The sequence below is a fragment of the Manacus vitellinus genome, unplaced genomic scaffold (assembly GCF_001715985.3).
Source record: "Manacus vitellinus isolate BGI_N305 unplaced genomic scaffold, ASM171598v3 scaffold_47_pilon, whole genome shotgun sequence".
Taxonomy (NCBI): domain Eukaryota; kingdom Metazoa; phylum Chordata; class Aves; order Passeriformes; family Pipridae; genus Manacus; species Manacus vitellinus.
Window position 1 is genome coordinate 724,471 of NW_021940585.1, and position 13,524 is coordinate 737,994.

General features: G+C 55.8%; 1 protein-coding gene across 1 annotated transcript in view; it reads right to left on the reverse strand.

Annotated features, from left to right (window-relative positions):
- Positions 1–13,518, reverse strand: part of NAV1 (neuron navigator 1) — a 57,004-nt gene extending 43,486 nt beyond the window's left edge. The window contains 1 exon segment of the mRNA XM_029962558.1: positions 13,500–13,518. Within this exon segment, the coding sequence (XP_029818418.1) occupies positions 13,500–13,506 (7 nt within the window). The 5' untranslated portion in view covers positions 13,507–13,518.
- Between the last annotated feature and the right edge of the window lie 6 nt (positions 13,519–13,524).

The following is a 13,524-nucleotide window of genomic DNA, read 5'->3' on the forward strand; positions in this document are numbered from 1 at the left end:
TCCACTTTCTCCAGTGCTAAGCAGCCAGTTCTCCAGCTGGAGGGCTCCAATTCGGACCAAATTCTGACCCACTGCACCCAAAGTCCTGCCTCTGCTCCCTGCCCTGCACCCACAGGCAAGGAACCACATATGTCCTCGTGCAAAGCCACCACGTGGCTGTGATCCCTTGTGAACAGAGGGACAAACACCCAGAGGCATCTGCAGGGGATCTGTCCCTCTCCTCCAGCCTCAGCCCCCATCTCCAGGGAGCACCGACCCCTGGCACAGCCAGGGGGAATTACAGAGCACAGCAGTTGCCTTTTACTTCCATAATTCCACTGTATTTTTCAAATAACTACTAACACTTCTACTGGTAAAACTGGGGTTTATTTAAAAAAGCATTAGGAAAGGTATTTTCTCCTGTCAATAAAGTGACTTAAAATTAGTGGGAATTTTCAAATTAAAAACGCAGCCTAAACTTTCACTTCCACTCGAAATCACTCTGGTTTAGACAACAGACTTTTTTCCCCATGTCCTCTCCTGAGTTTTCTCCCCTCTCTCCTGTTCTCTCCTCACTATGTTTTTGTTTAAAAATTCATCAGGGAAAAATGCTGGGGCAGGAAAAGAGGGAAGAAAAAAAAGCAGAAGAAATTGTAGCTTTTGCAAACCCATCTCAGCACAGGGGAGAAGCAGAGCTCCAGACTCGCCTTCCTGCTCTTGGAAAGCGTGAGGCACTTGGAAGGACAAGGGAATATCGTATATTAACCAACCTCCTGCACACTCCAGCAGTGGACGCAGCCTCACTGACCCTCCTCAGAGTCCTGAGATCCTCCTTGGCCTAAAACAGCTCCTCCAGCATGGCAGCCAGGGGAAAAAAGGATGAATGAGGCAAGGACACAGCCCACTCCAGCACTGATCGGACACCCTGCTCCCAGAGACCTGCACAGCTCCTGACAGGGCTCTCGCTCCAGAGAGCCAAGTGCCAGAGCATGTCTGGCCACAACACAGCTCTGAGCTGGACACTGGCTGATGTGAGGCACATCCCACATATGACATTGATTTGGGGGAGGACTAAGAGGTGCCCAGATGACGTTACACAGAGCCAAGGTCACTCCCATACCCTGCGGGGCGGTGACACAGAAACATCATAGAATGGTTTGGGTTGGAAGGGACCTGAAAAACCATCTTGATCTAACACATTCCACTAGACCAGGTTGCTCCAAGACCCATCCAACCCGGCCCTGAACACTTCCAGGGATGGGGCAGCCACAGCTTCTCCCTGGGCAACCTGTGCCTGGGCCTCACCACTCTGATAGGAAAGAATTTCTTCCTAATATCCCTTCTCGCATCCCTGAACATCCCTGTAGTCTTATATGGGTTACTACCACCCCAGGCTGATCCCACTCTGCTGCTCCAGAGCTTCCCCACCACAGTGTGCATTTTGAGGACAGCTGCTGCACTCTGCACACAGGACATGTTTAATGTCAGCTTACAAGCGAGCACACCCCGCCAGTGGATGAAAACCTATATGGAAATGGAAGATCATTACCATGATCTCCTTGGAAACATCCCACTGGAGCAAGTTTTTCTTCCTCTTCCTTCTCTCTCCCCATGTGCATGAATTCTGGCACCCTATGCACCACTTGGCATTGCCTCAGCACTGTGGGTCCAAAATGCAGGCGTCTGATTTCTAAAGCCATTGTCTGGGATGTGCTATTGAGCTGCAAAACATGGATGGTTTGGGATGGAAAACAGGCAGCTCCCGCAATACAAAAAGAAGCTGGCAACCCGAACTTGATTTGACTTTGAAGCTGTGGAGAATCTCAACCAAACACAGTTTGCTTTATTCCCACAAAAGGAATGAGGATGTCAGCCACAAAACAAACCAGCCCCTCTGCCCCCGGAATGTACTGATGGACAAATGGGGAGCAGAGCAAAGGGAGCGCGGCTTCGCCCCGCCGGTCAACGCTGCAGCACAGGGCAGCCAGGTCTGAAAGGCAGCACTGCACGCATTACCATGCTCCACTTGGGAATGCAAGGCAGGAAAAGCTGCTTTGTAAATTTACTTTTGATTTGGAGCTCAGGGTTTGTGTTCCGTTTTGCCAGCGCTCATACCTCGCTTCCAGGCAGGGAGGTTTGCAGGAATCCCAAGAGTTTCACCCATTTCAGCGCAATGACCGTTTGCCAAGGAAATCACCCCAGAAAATTTATTACCTGCTGTTCCCTTTCGAAAGTGAGCAGGGTGGGAAGTGCCTGGTGGTGCAAACAGCAGGCGAGCTGAGATCGAATCCTGCCCTCAGGTTACTGTACTTTCCCCACCACTAATATCTGACGGGCGACCTCCCACTGCAAATTCTGCTTGCAGAGGGGTTTTGGAGCAGTTTTAAAATCCCAAGCTCCAGGCCCTGCTCTGCACAGCCCCAAAAGCTTCTCCCAGGCTCCAGGATGAGATTCCCTCACTCATTCCCCATGCTGCTTTATGAGCAGGGCTGTTCCCCTCCCCTCACAGGAACCAGCCACATCTGGGAGCAGATGCCAATGAACCAATAAGCTCAACTTGGAAAACTTCACTGAAAATAGCACCAAATTTCTGAGCGCTCTACAGACTGCAGCCAGATGATGGATATTAGTGCTCCAGCAGCACTGGGATGCTGTTTGGCACAGTACAATGAAAGCACAGCTAAAAGGGTTCAGGGAAATGGAAATGAGATGGCTGGAGGTGCTGCTGCTGGAGTGCCTGCCCTCCTCCAGATGTTCCAGCCTGTAAGGAGGGAGGGTCTCGATCCGCTGGTAAATCAGCCCCCAAATGGCTGCTGTGCTCAATCTGGAGTATTGAAGGACACCAGCTTTGTCCCTCCTGCATCCCTGAAACATGGATGAGTCCTGGGGAGAAGGATGAGGTACCATGCAGGGCAGGGCCCCTCGCTGTCCCATCCCCCGTGCCTGTGTCACTGAGAGCACAGGGCCGAGGAGCAGGAGCCCTGGGGTTGGTTCTGGGTGCTGCTCCTCCCTGCAGGGTCAGGACACAGCTGGCTTTTGATGCATTTAACCGCCCCACACTGGGAGACAGGAGGTCCAGACAGTGATAAATCCAGCCTCAAACCACCCGGGGTGAGACATCAAAATGGAATTTGACAAAGGACCACGCAGTGATGATCTGTGAGCTCCAGGCTACGCACAGCCTGAGGCAGAGAAGACTCAGGTCTGCGGCTGGGAGTCAGGCAAATGCCGGTGCTTCCCCTTGGCCAGCGATCACACAACACGTTCTCGAGCCCAAGCAGGATTTTAACCCCATGCCAAGTCTACATGTGTGTTATTTGGGAGAGAAACTACCACTGCGAGGAGCCAACAGGTCCCTTGTGCACTGGTACCTCTGCTCCCAGGACCCCTCTTCGTTGTCCACTTTGAGGTGCAATGCATGTCCAGGGTGACCCCAACTACCTGGAAGGGTTTTTGTTACACTTTTAAACAAACCTGGTGTCCAGGAGAGGCAGGAGTGCAGGGCAGCCACCTTCCACCATGCCCAGTGGCTGAAGCAGCACCAGAGAGAAGCCCAGGGGCTGTCCCCATCAATGTCCCACAGCCACCTCCCTACAGCAGCCCTGCACTGCTCTGATCTGACAGAAAGCCCCACATCAAGCACCAACACAGGCAGACTCAATTTACTCCCACCCTTAGGTCTGCAGCCACACCAATCCCCACAAAGCTCAGCTGCTGTGAGAGGCCAGCTCCTTGGGATTCAGCACATGCTTCTCCAGGCTCATGGCAGCAACATTTCCAGGACATCATCTGTCCATTCTCCTTTCTGGGATGGAAATAAGTTGAATTTCATTATTTCCCTTGCTTCTGCTCTGCCTGTTGGGAGCTTGGAGCCATCTCCTCATCACTCCCTTGGTGCAGTGGCAGTCTGGAGGCTAAAGGCTGCAAAGGGCCACAGCTGTGTGGCCAGGGGTCCTGCATCAGCGGCAGACACAGCACATGAAGCTCCACATAGGTCCTGCCCTGCCAGAGCAGGACAGTCCCAGGTCCCAGCCACAATCTGTCAAATGCCTTTCCTCATGCTTTCAACATGGGGGGAACCCAGTTGCCCCTCCTCCCGCAAAGCAGTGCCCCCACCTTGGAGCCTGCAAAAACAACCCTGCCTTGCCTGGCTTCACCACTGCTGGGTCAGCCCATGACTCTGTACCCACCCTGGCAAAGCTGCCTCCAGCCTCTGAACCACCAAAGCTGGGATAAACCTCAGGATGTGGGAGCAGGCATCCACGAGGCTGCAAACGTGTCCCCTGCGGCACCACACCAGGAACAGGCCAGGGAGGGACGCAGTGGCCCCATCCAATGGCCCACAGCGTGTTTTCTGCCAGCCCCAGCTCACCCCGGTGAGCTCCCGCATCATAAGGATCAATATGAATTAGCCACTATCTCTTCTTCCACTTGTTTGCATCTGCTTGGAAATATAACACCAAGCCAGAGATAAAGTGAACTGGAAATACCCCGGCAGCCCTAACGCTTCCAGCCCGAGGGGTTCATTCAGCTGATGAGTTTCACCATCACAGGTTCCAGCCCGAAGAGCAGGTTCCTGTGCTCCCCAAGCACATCCCTCCCTGCCAGCACCCACATCTCACATGCTGGGCCACAAAAGGGCTGCTCTCCGTGGGGTGGGTTTTATGGAGCCCAAATTGCTCCCCACTGTGCTCCCCGCAAAAGGTGGATCCTGCCGAGGATGGGGCCACACGGCCCTGCTATGCCAAACCAGCTGAACCCCCGGGCCAGAAAAAACACCGGGGTAAGCCTGGTTTTGTGTTGATCTGGGCTGGCACAAGACCAAGACAGACTCCACGCTGACACGTGGGAAGCCTGAGACGACGGCGATGCTGCACATGGGGGGCGGCCACGTGATTTTGAGGTGTCTCCTCAGTGAGTTATTCTCAGCGCACAGCGATGCCGAGAGCTCACGTGCTAAAAATAGCCTGCGACAGAGCTGTACCTGCGCTGCAGCTCTGAGTGTGCTTCACAACAGCTCGTGGAACTAGGAGAGCCAGGCTGGGGCAGAGCCGGCCCTGGGGATGCTTCAGGACCATGACAAAGCACAGAGATGTAAAGCTTCAGTCAGTCTGGGCTCCCAGTAGAGCCAGTAAGGGCTGGGTTTGGCCAGGACTGGGTGCTATTGAAGAAGCTTCTCTGGATGCAGGGTCTCACTGCCAGCTTTGTCACTCTTGGTGACACAACCCTGCACAAGATGCACAGAGGTGGGACATGCAGCACCCCCAGATATCAACCACGCAGGCTGGCACCCAGCAAGGCTGGCATGAGAAATAAAGGTGGTTCCACCTTTCCCTGGTGCTAAAGGCATGGCACTGCTCCTCTGCCAAGCTGCAGTTAGGGGGAACAGCATTATATTGAATGGAATAGGGTTAGATTAGAGATTAGGAAGAAATTCTTCCCCGTGAGGGTGATAAAGCCCTGGCACAGGTTGCCCAGAGAAGCTGTGGCTGCCCCATCCCTGGAAGTGCTCAAGACCATGCTGGACGGGGCTTGGAGCAACCTGGGAGAGTGGAAGGTCTCCCTGCCCATGGAGGGAGTTTGAAACAAGATGATCTTTAATGGTTTAACACAAATCTTTCTATAGTTCTGTGATTTTCCCCTCCAGCCCACAAAGCACAGGCTACAGTACCCATAGCACAGCTCTGCCCATTTTCCAGAGTTGCATGAAAACGACACAACCTCCAGCAGCTCCAACAAGGATCTCAGCCATGAGCCATTCTTCCAGCTCACCGAGCAAGAGAGGTTCCCATCCCACAGCCGAAGCAGCCGCCCGGCCGGTGAGCCAAGGGAGCTGGCACAGGGCCCAGCCCTCCCGCTGCGTCACCTGCGGCTGTGAGTCAGGCTCACAACCTGCCCAGGGAACCGAGGCTTCGTAAGCGGGGCTCAAACCCTCAATTTCAGTTCCTCACTGAAAGGCAGCTCCTGGGTCCCTCCTAGCCAGCTCACCATCCCCTCCCTACCCACTGGGCAAGATCCAGCCTGAGGGAAAGGCAGAGCAGGCCTGCCTTTACGTCTTCAGATACTGATTCCTGGATTTGCCATAAATTCCTTCTGTAATTTCAGGGAGATGCTTGAGGCCAGACCCTCACAGGTATGTGGGCAGGGGAGGGCTGCAAAGCACCCACCTCTGGATGAGCAGGAGAGCTCAGGAACGAGACAAGGCTGACAGGACACTGGAGGGATGTGGAGTGAGTAAGCACCACCGATGCCTACGCCAGGTGGAAAAGCCCGTGCTCCCAGTGCACTGGCACGCTCACATGTTCACGGAGGTGGAGGCACATGTCCCAGCTGCAGGACACACCTGCATTTCACTGGGCAGCACAGGGGCATGTGTGTGCCCGTGGTCTGCCCAAGTCCCCCCTCCAGGGAGCTCACATGCTGCGCTGGCCCCTGTGCCAGGACCACAAGGCTCTGGAACCACCTCCCTTATCCAGGGCTGCTCTTAGGATCAAGGAAAATGTCCTGCCCAGCTGCGCTGAGCTTCTGATCAGCTTCCCTATGTGGATTCCAGCAGCTCCTTCCAGTGGGAGATGAATCTCAGCCCTTCTCCTGAATTAATAAAAAATACATTACTGCCTCAATTGAACAAGACAAATATGAGCACAAGGAACGAGAGAAAAGCTGGAGTGAAACAAAATGTGGAAGAAATGGATTAGAGGAGGGACCAGCAGATTGGCGGGCGCTGGGCACTGCTCCTCAGTATCACACCCACCCTGAGAGGCACATCTCCATTTGCACAGCTTCTAATCTCAGCCCTGCAATGCAGCATCCCCTGCCTTTCCAGCTTCCCGGCTGAAGCATCCCTGCCTTCCCAGCTCCCCTCCCGCTCAGCTCCTCGCTGCAATGCAGCAGCGTAGGAAAGCCCCACTCCCCCTTCTGCCCCTCCACCCCACCACGGGGTAGTGCTGAGCCTCCCGGCCGAGCTCCTAGCCTCGAACATTCTCTGCCTTCCCAAGCTCACCGCTTCCCAGTCAGAGAACCAGCAACCCCTCCCCTGGCTCTCCTCGGGAGAGCTGCCTCCTGTGCCTGGAGGAGGATGTGACTTTGCAGGGTGGGGGATACAGAACAGCACCGTATCTGCCCTCCTGCATCCCCACAGCTCTGCGTGAGACACCCTCAAGGTGCGAAGCCTGGAGAGGACAAGGACTCGGATGCCACAGAAGGACGGAGCCATCCCCGCTCCACCCAGCGAGTGGATCCAGGCTCGGCAGCTTCACCACTGCCACTGTCACCGGTACCAGGAACACCACACACACACAGCCCAGAGACACTGCTGTCACCAGCACCAGGAACACCAAACACACATGGCCCTAGGACACTGCTGACACCGGTACCAGGAACACTGCACACACATACACACACACACTGTCCAGGGACATCACCGTCATTGGTACCAGGAACACCAAAAACACACACAGAGCCCAGGACGCCACTGCCACTACACATGCAGGGCACCAAATGTCACATACACAGTGCCACAAAAGACACTCTGGACCAGACAAGTGACCGATTCAGAGGATGTGCCAGTGAGTCCACCTGGCACTGAGAGCCAGGTGGTCTTGACCCCAAGACTGCAATCCTATAGCAACTACCCGATCACCACCGGGCAGGACCGTGGCTGAGCCAGGGAAGCCAGGAGGACACACTGGCCATGGCAGACGGGCTGGCAGTGGACATTGGCATCACTCACAGGTAGCACACCTCAGAGGGTGCAGGTTCTGGCTCTGCACAGAGCTGGAATGAATCCTCCCCCATGCAGTGGACACAAGCACCAGCCAAGTGCTGTCCTCAGATGCTCGAGTGAGAGTGGGCAGCAGGGACTGTGGGCAGGGGTGACCAGGGACATTGTTGTCTGGCACCACGAGAAGATGCACAGGAGCTGGGAACCTAAACAGACACAACAGGGTGATTGATGGTGGGGGGACTTGTGACGAGGGGGGGCTGTGGGCATGGAGATATATGTCACAGTCTGAGAAGCCAAATACACAAATTTGGGGACAGGGGGCATGAGCAAGGGGCTCTCCAGAAGGACCCAGAACTGCCACCAGCTCACAAGACACCAGGACCAGGCAGGACCAGGTGGGCTGGGTCCATCCCAGGAGCCCTCAGCACTCACCCTGAGGGGACCGCAAGGTCTTGAGCAGACATGGCCCAGGTCCCACTGTGGTAACCTCCCACCAACAGAGCCCAAATAGCACTTCCAGAATTGCATATAATTTTCCATTCATTTACATATTTTCTTATGGGACAAGTGTTGGATTTGGGGGCGAGATACAGGCAGTCACTGGGAAAGCCCCATTTGAACAGGGATTTTCAGGCTTTTTGGGGAGGATTTCATTTCAGTAGTGCATCCCCAAATATCTTTGCCTTCAAGTGTTTGTTCTGCTCTCTTTCCATGGGAAATTTTGAGAGACAAGTCTGGATTTATTTTTTTTCTCAGCCCTTTTTCCACACTGCTGTAATCACTGGGAATGTGGCACATCCCAAGCAGCTTCGGCAGAAGCTCTGGGACCCTCAGGTCACATTTCCAGACCTCTCCAGTCACTGCAGCCATCTCAGCTGGAGAGAGGAGATATCTACTACTCCCTGCCAGCTCCTGGGAGCAGGTTGGAAGCAGCAACATGACCATGTACCTCTCCCCTTTCTCCTTACCCCTACCCCGAAGTCAGGAGTCCAGCTCTGTGGGCAGAAGGAAATCAATCCCCATCCCAACAACCTCATCACACAGACGCTGTCACACAGGGGTCGTAAGAGAGGAACAGCACTGGCAGTACCAGGGCAGCTACAGCGCTTTATGAGGCAATAACCCACTCCCATCACTGTGAAGAGCTACTTGGTCTCTGATTTCCACATGGTCTCCTGCCAGGGAGCCTGGCTACTGCTGCACAGCACTGCCACAGGTCCATTAGTGCTTAATTAAACTGTCAGGAACACCATGGGGCAGAGGGAGGAACACAGTGGGGCAGAGGTGCTCCTTTAAACCCACACCATGCACCTCCCAGCAAGGATGGGAGGGCATCAAGAGGGAATACCTTGGTAACCATCTTCACCGGGGTCGGGAACATCCTCATGCAGGATGTGTCAGACACCAGCCAAGTGTCTTTCCTGTGCTGTGGTATTTTTTTAAACTGACCACAGTGAGATGTGAAGCTCCTGCCTGCCATGGAGCCCATCTGCCTGTCCCAGCCCTTGGCTCTCCTCCCCACCACCCACCTGCCCAGCCAGCACCAGTACAAGCACAGCTGGGTGCTGTCCTGCCTGCATGTTGGCACCACAGGGGTACCAGGTCCCCACAGGCATGTGCTGCCCAGCGAGGACATCCCTGCTGTGCCACCTGGGGAAGGGTGGCATGGCCCACCCAAGGGCTGCAGGACTGAGATGGGTTATAGCTGCACCTGCAGAGTTTGGCAGGGCTGCAGACTCCTGCAGTGAGCATTTCGGGGAACACCATCTCCCCCGGGATCACGTGTGCCCGCCTGGGCTCCGGCCCACGCAACACCGACCTCTCATTCGCTGATGCGAATTAGCAGCCACTTAAGAGGCACTACATCCAGCAGGAGATGGACAAGGAAATAGCTGCAGAAAGCAGCTGCAGGCTCTCGGAGGTGCTCTGGGGAGCTCTAGGTAAGTGCCCATCACGCTGGGCACCGCACACACAGCCCGGACGTGCCCTTGCACACTCCTGTCCATCGCACACAGAGACGGGCACGGCCAGCTCTGCACAGCCAGCTCTGCCACCACGCCGGCCACGCATCCTCCGCCCCCTTCATCCTGTGGTTGGGAGCTGGGGTAATTAGCAACCCCAGCTGCCAGCCAGCTTTTATGAGAAGCCTCAGCCTTTGGTTGAAGCGAAATGTATAATTTGGAGGATGGAAATAGCCTCTACAAAGCGCATGTGGTCGCTGCGTCCCGGTGACCTCTCCTGGCTTGCGCAGGCTGCTCTGCTTTAAACGCGGTTCAGCTACAAAGGCTTCGGTGCCATCAAACAGATGAGGCAGTGGTGGTGACTGAATGAGAGGTAACACTTGGCTGCTACTGAACAAACTGTATTTTTGGCCAAGAGAGGCTTGGTAGTGGAGTGCTTCTGGCAGGAGGAGCGTGAGGTGGAGATGAGAACTCATGTGTGGAGACTAAAGACACAGAAGGTCTCTGGAAGCCACCTTGGCTGGTGAGGCCAGGAGCTCAGAGGCAGCATAGGCTTCTCAATACAGGTCAGTAGTTCAAGGACAAGTAGATCTGCCGAGGCTGGAAATCCCTGCAATTCCTGTCTCTCTCTCCTCAGCACAAACCGAGCTTGTGAGTTTTCCTGTGCCACTCTGGACAGGGTGCCCTCCAGTAGACATGGCCAAACAGCTCAGGCTGACATTTCTCTTGCCAAAGGGATTGATGGAAACAGTAGAGAGACCTTCCTTCCCTCCCTCCCAAGCACCTTCTAGCCATCAGGAGAAAGCTCCTCTCCTGGCCCTCCTCACCAGCCCACACAGGGCATGATGCCCACTCTCCTGGGATCCCATTCCTTGTGGGTCTATCTACACCGCAGGAACTACCCCTCCCCGAAAAAGTTAGATTGTGGAAGGTACTATTGCCCCCAGAGAAGGTTTCATCCTACTGGATTGCATCAGACAAAGCAAAGGGGTCAGGACTGGAGGCTCAGCATGCGTCCATGCTCGGGCATCCTCAGTCACGGTTGTGCCACCAGCACATACAAAGTGATGGAGTAGCCATCATCACTGCCACATTGCTCCCTTCTCTCTGCATCCCCAAGCTCCTGTTGGCATCCCCACCATACGGGCTGTCACAGCTTTAGGTAAGTAGGTGTGACTCAACATCACAACTCCATGAACGTGGGAAGTACAGCCCCACTAAAGGGAAGTGACGTTTCAGCAGACTGAAGCTCCTGCTCTGCCTACCCCAGGCTCTGCCCCCACCCAACACTGGACACAGCCCTCAGTCCCCCCTGCAGGAAGCCTGGCAGTCTTGTAAAATTATCTGTTTTGGCAAATCCTCAGCAGGAGATTCAGAAGACAGATTTGTCAGAGTCTGGCCCTCACGGGCCAGCCAACCAAGCCTTCAGGTGGTAAGTGCAGTCCAAATGGATGTTCAACACCTCCAAAGGTCAAGGTCAGCCCTGACTGACACAGGCAACAGCCCAGAAACCAAAGTGGGTGCTGGAGGCACTTCCACAACCCACAGTCTTCCTCAGCATGTGCACAAGTCCCTGTTGTGGACCTCTGGTACTCCCGCAACTGCCACAAACCAGGAGTTACTCCCATGTAGGCCAGTCCTGCAAGAATTTTTCTTGGGGGTGCTGAGGAAACCTCCACCTAAGAGCAAAGTGTCACAGGAGGGGACAGTGAGATTCTCCCAGGCATCCCAACACCAGTGAGGGGCAATCTGTCAGTCCCGTAAGTGACAAATCCTCCCGCAATCCTGCCCTGCTCCCACGGCATCTGGTGCTCCCATAGCATTAGGGCTAGGGATGGATGTCTGTGAGCCCAGCTGAGGAACCACCAGGGCAGCCAGGCTGACCTCCCATGTCCCACCTGCTCATCCCCATGGTCTGCCTGCCCACGCCTCAAGCTCACTCTGTGGCTTCCCAGTTGCAAGCCCTGGGATGCTCCAGCAGCTGGGACAGACCCTGCCAGGCAAGGAATGGGCAGGGTGCCCACCACCACTGCTGCTCCCATGGCTGGGCACAGCCAGGGGGCCAAGGGCGATGGGCTGGGAGGTTCCATGCCTGTGTGTCAGCACATGCCAGTGCCTGCTGTGCCAGAGCTCTGCGCTGGAGCAGGGGCTGTGATACCCCAAAGGCTCATGCAACATTCAGGGGTTTGCAGGGAACCAGACTCAGCAAGAGCAGCTTTACAGGTCCCTGGCTCCAGCACTTCCTCCAGCTCACTCCACATCTCCAAACCGCCGCCCCAAGCCCCAGCTGGAGTAAATCTCTCTCCTTTCTTCCCAAAGTCTATTCACTATGCAGTGAGAAGAAGGCATCTCAAGCCAGCTCAAGTGCCAGAGAAGCTCTTGGCTTGGGGGTCCCAGGCAGGCAACATCAAGGGACTGGACAGACCAGCCCTGCCTGTACTGCTGCTCCCCCCATCACTAACCACCAGGGCTTTACAGCTGGGCACCAGAAGCACCGCAATGGCTGTGCAGGGCTCCTTTGCCACCTTCTCACCCCAGTTTGCCAGACCAAACAGAGCTCTTGGGAGCCGTGGTCCTTGTCCAGCTGAGCCCACAGGCACTGATGGTCAGGACGCAGGGAGGAGAGGGTGCCAGGGGGAGGCAGAGGGCTCCCGAGGTGGCCACAGTTACTAGAGATCAGCACACAGCCATGAGGGAAAGGTGAGGGCTGGGCTCAGCCCCACCGAGACCCAGCACAGCAGCCCACTGTGCTCCCAAGGTCAGGGGCATGGCCAGCGCTTGCTGTTCTCATGGAAACCAACAAGCTGAGGGATCAAACGTGCCAGGACAGCAAGGCATAGGCAGCCACAGGCTGAAACCAGCTCACACAAACCCTGCAGCAGCATCCTTGGAGGACCCTCCTCTGCCAGAGCCCCAGACCTCAGAGGAGCTCTGGATCTGCCCAAAGCACGGCAGCAGCACAGACCCTTCGTACGGCACCTCCGCCTGCAGCCTCCCAAGGTCACCCCTGGGGTGACCCACCCCGATGGTGGGGAGCAGCTGTGGCACCCAGCCGGGCAACCTCCATCGTATTTGGGGGTGTCGAGACAAGGGGTAGCCGACAAGACACGTGGGGGAGGACAAGCTCCACCACCACCTGCCACTGCTCCTCATGAGGAGGAACTGCCATTCCGCCAAGGTAAGAGGTGGCTGTGCAGACCCTGATAGCACCTTCCCCCTTGGCATGCCTGGAAGATGCTCCAAGGGCTGGAGCCCCTCTTGCTATGAAGACAGGCTGGGAGAGCTGGGGGCGTTCAGCCTGGAGAAGAGAAGGCTCCTGGGAGACCTTACAGCTCCTTCCAGTGCCTAAAGGAGCTCCAAGAGAGCCGGAGAGGACTTGGACAAGGGATGGAGTGACAGGACAAGGGGGAATGGCTTCACACTGACAGAGGACAGGATTAGATGGGGTATTGGGAAGAAATTCTTCCCTGGGAGGGTGGGGAGGCCCTGGTACAGATTGCCCAGAGAAGCTTGGCTGCTCCATCCCTGGAAGTGTTCAAGGCCAGGTTGGACAGGGCTTGGAGCAACCTGGGATAGTGGAAGGTGTCCCTGGCAACGGCAGGGTGGAACGAGATGAGCTCTGAGGTCCCTTGCAATCCAAACCATTCTGTAATTCAAAGACCGACTGGGGTCTCCGAGACCGATGGGTCCTTCCCCCTCAGCATCCCTTCGCTGAGGACACCGAGGTGGCCACTGGCGGGTCCCCCACGGGGTGTCAGGAGCCCCGACGGCTCCGGCCGCCGCCTCCCTCACCCCCCTCCCACGCCGACGTCGAGCCCGGCGGCTGCACTCACCCAGCATCTGGCTGAAGAGCAGCTG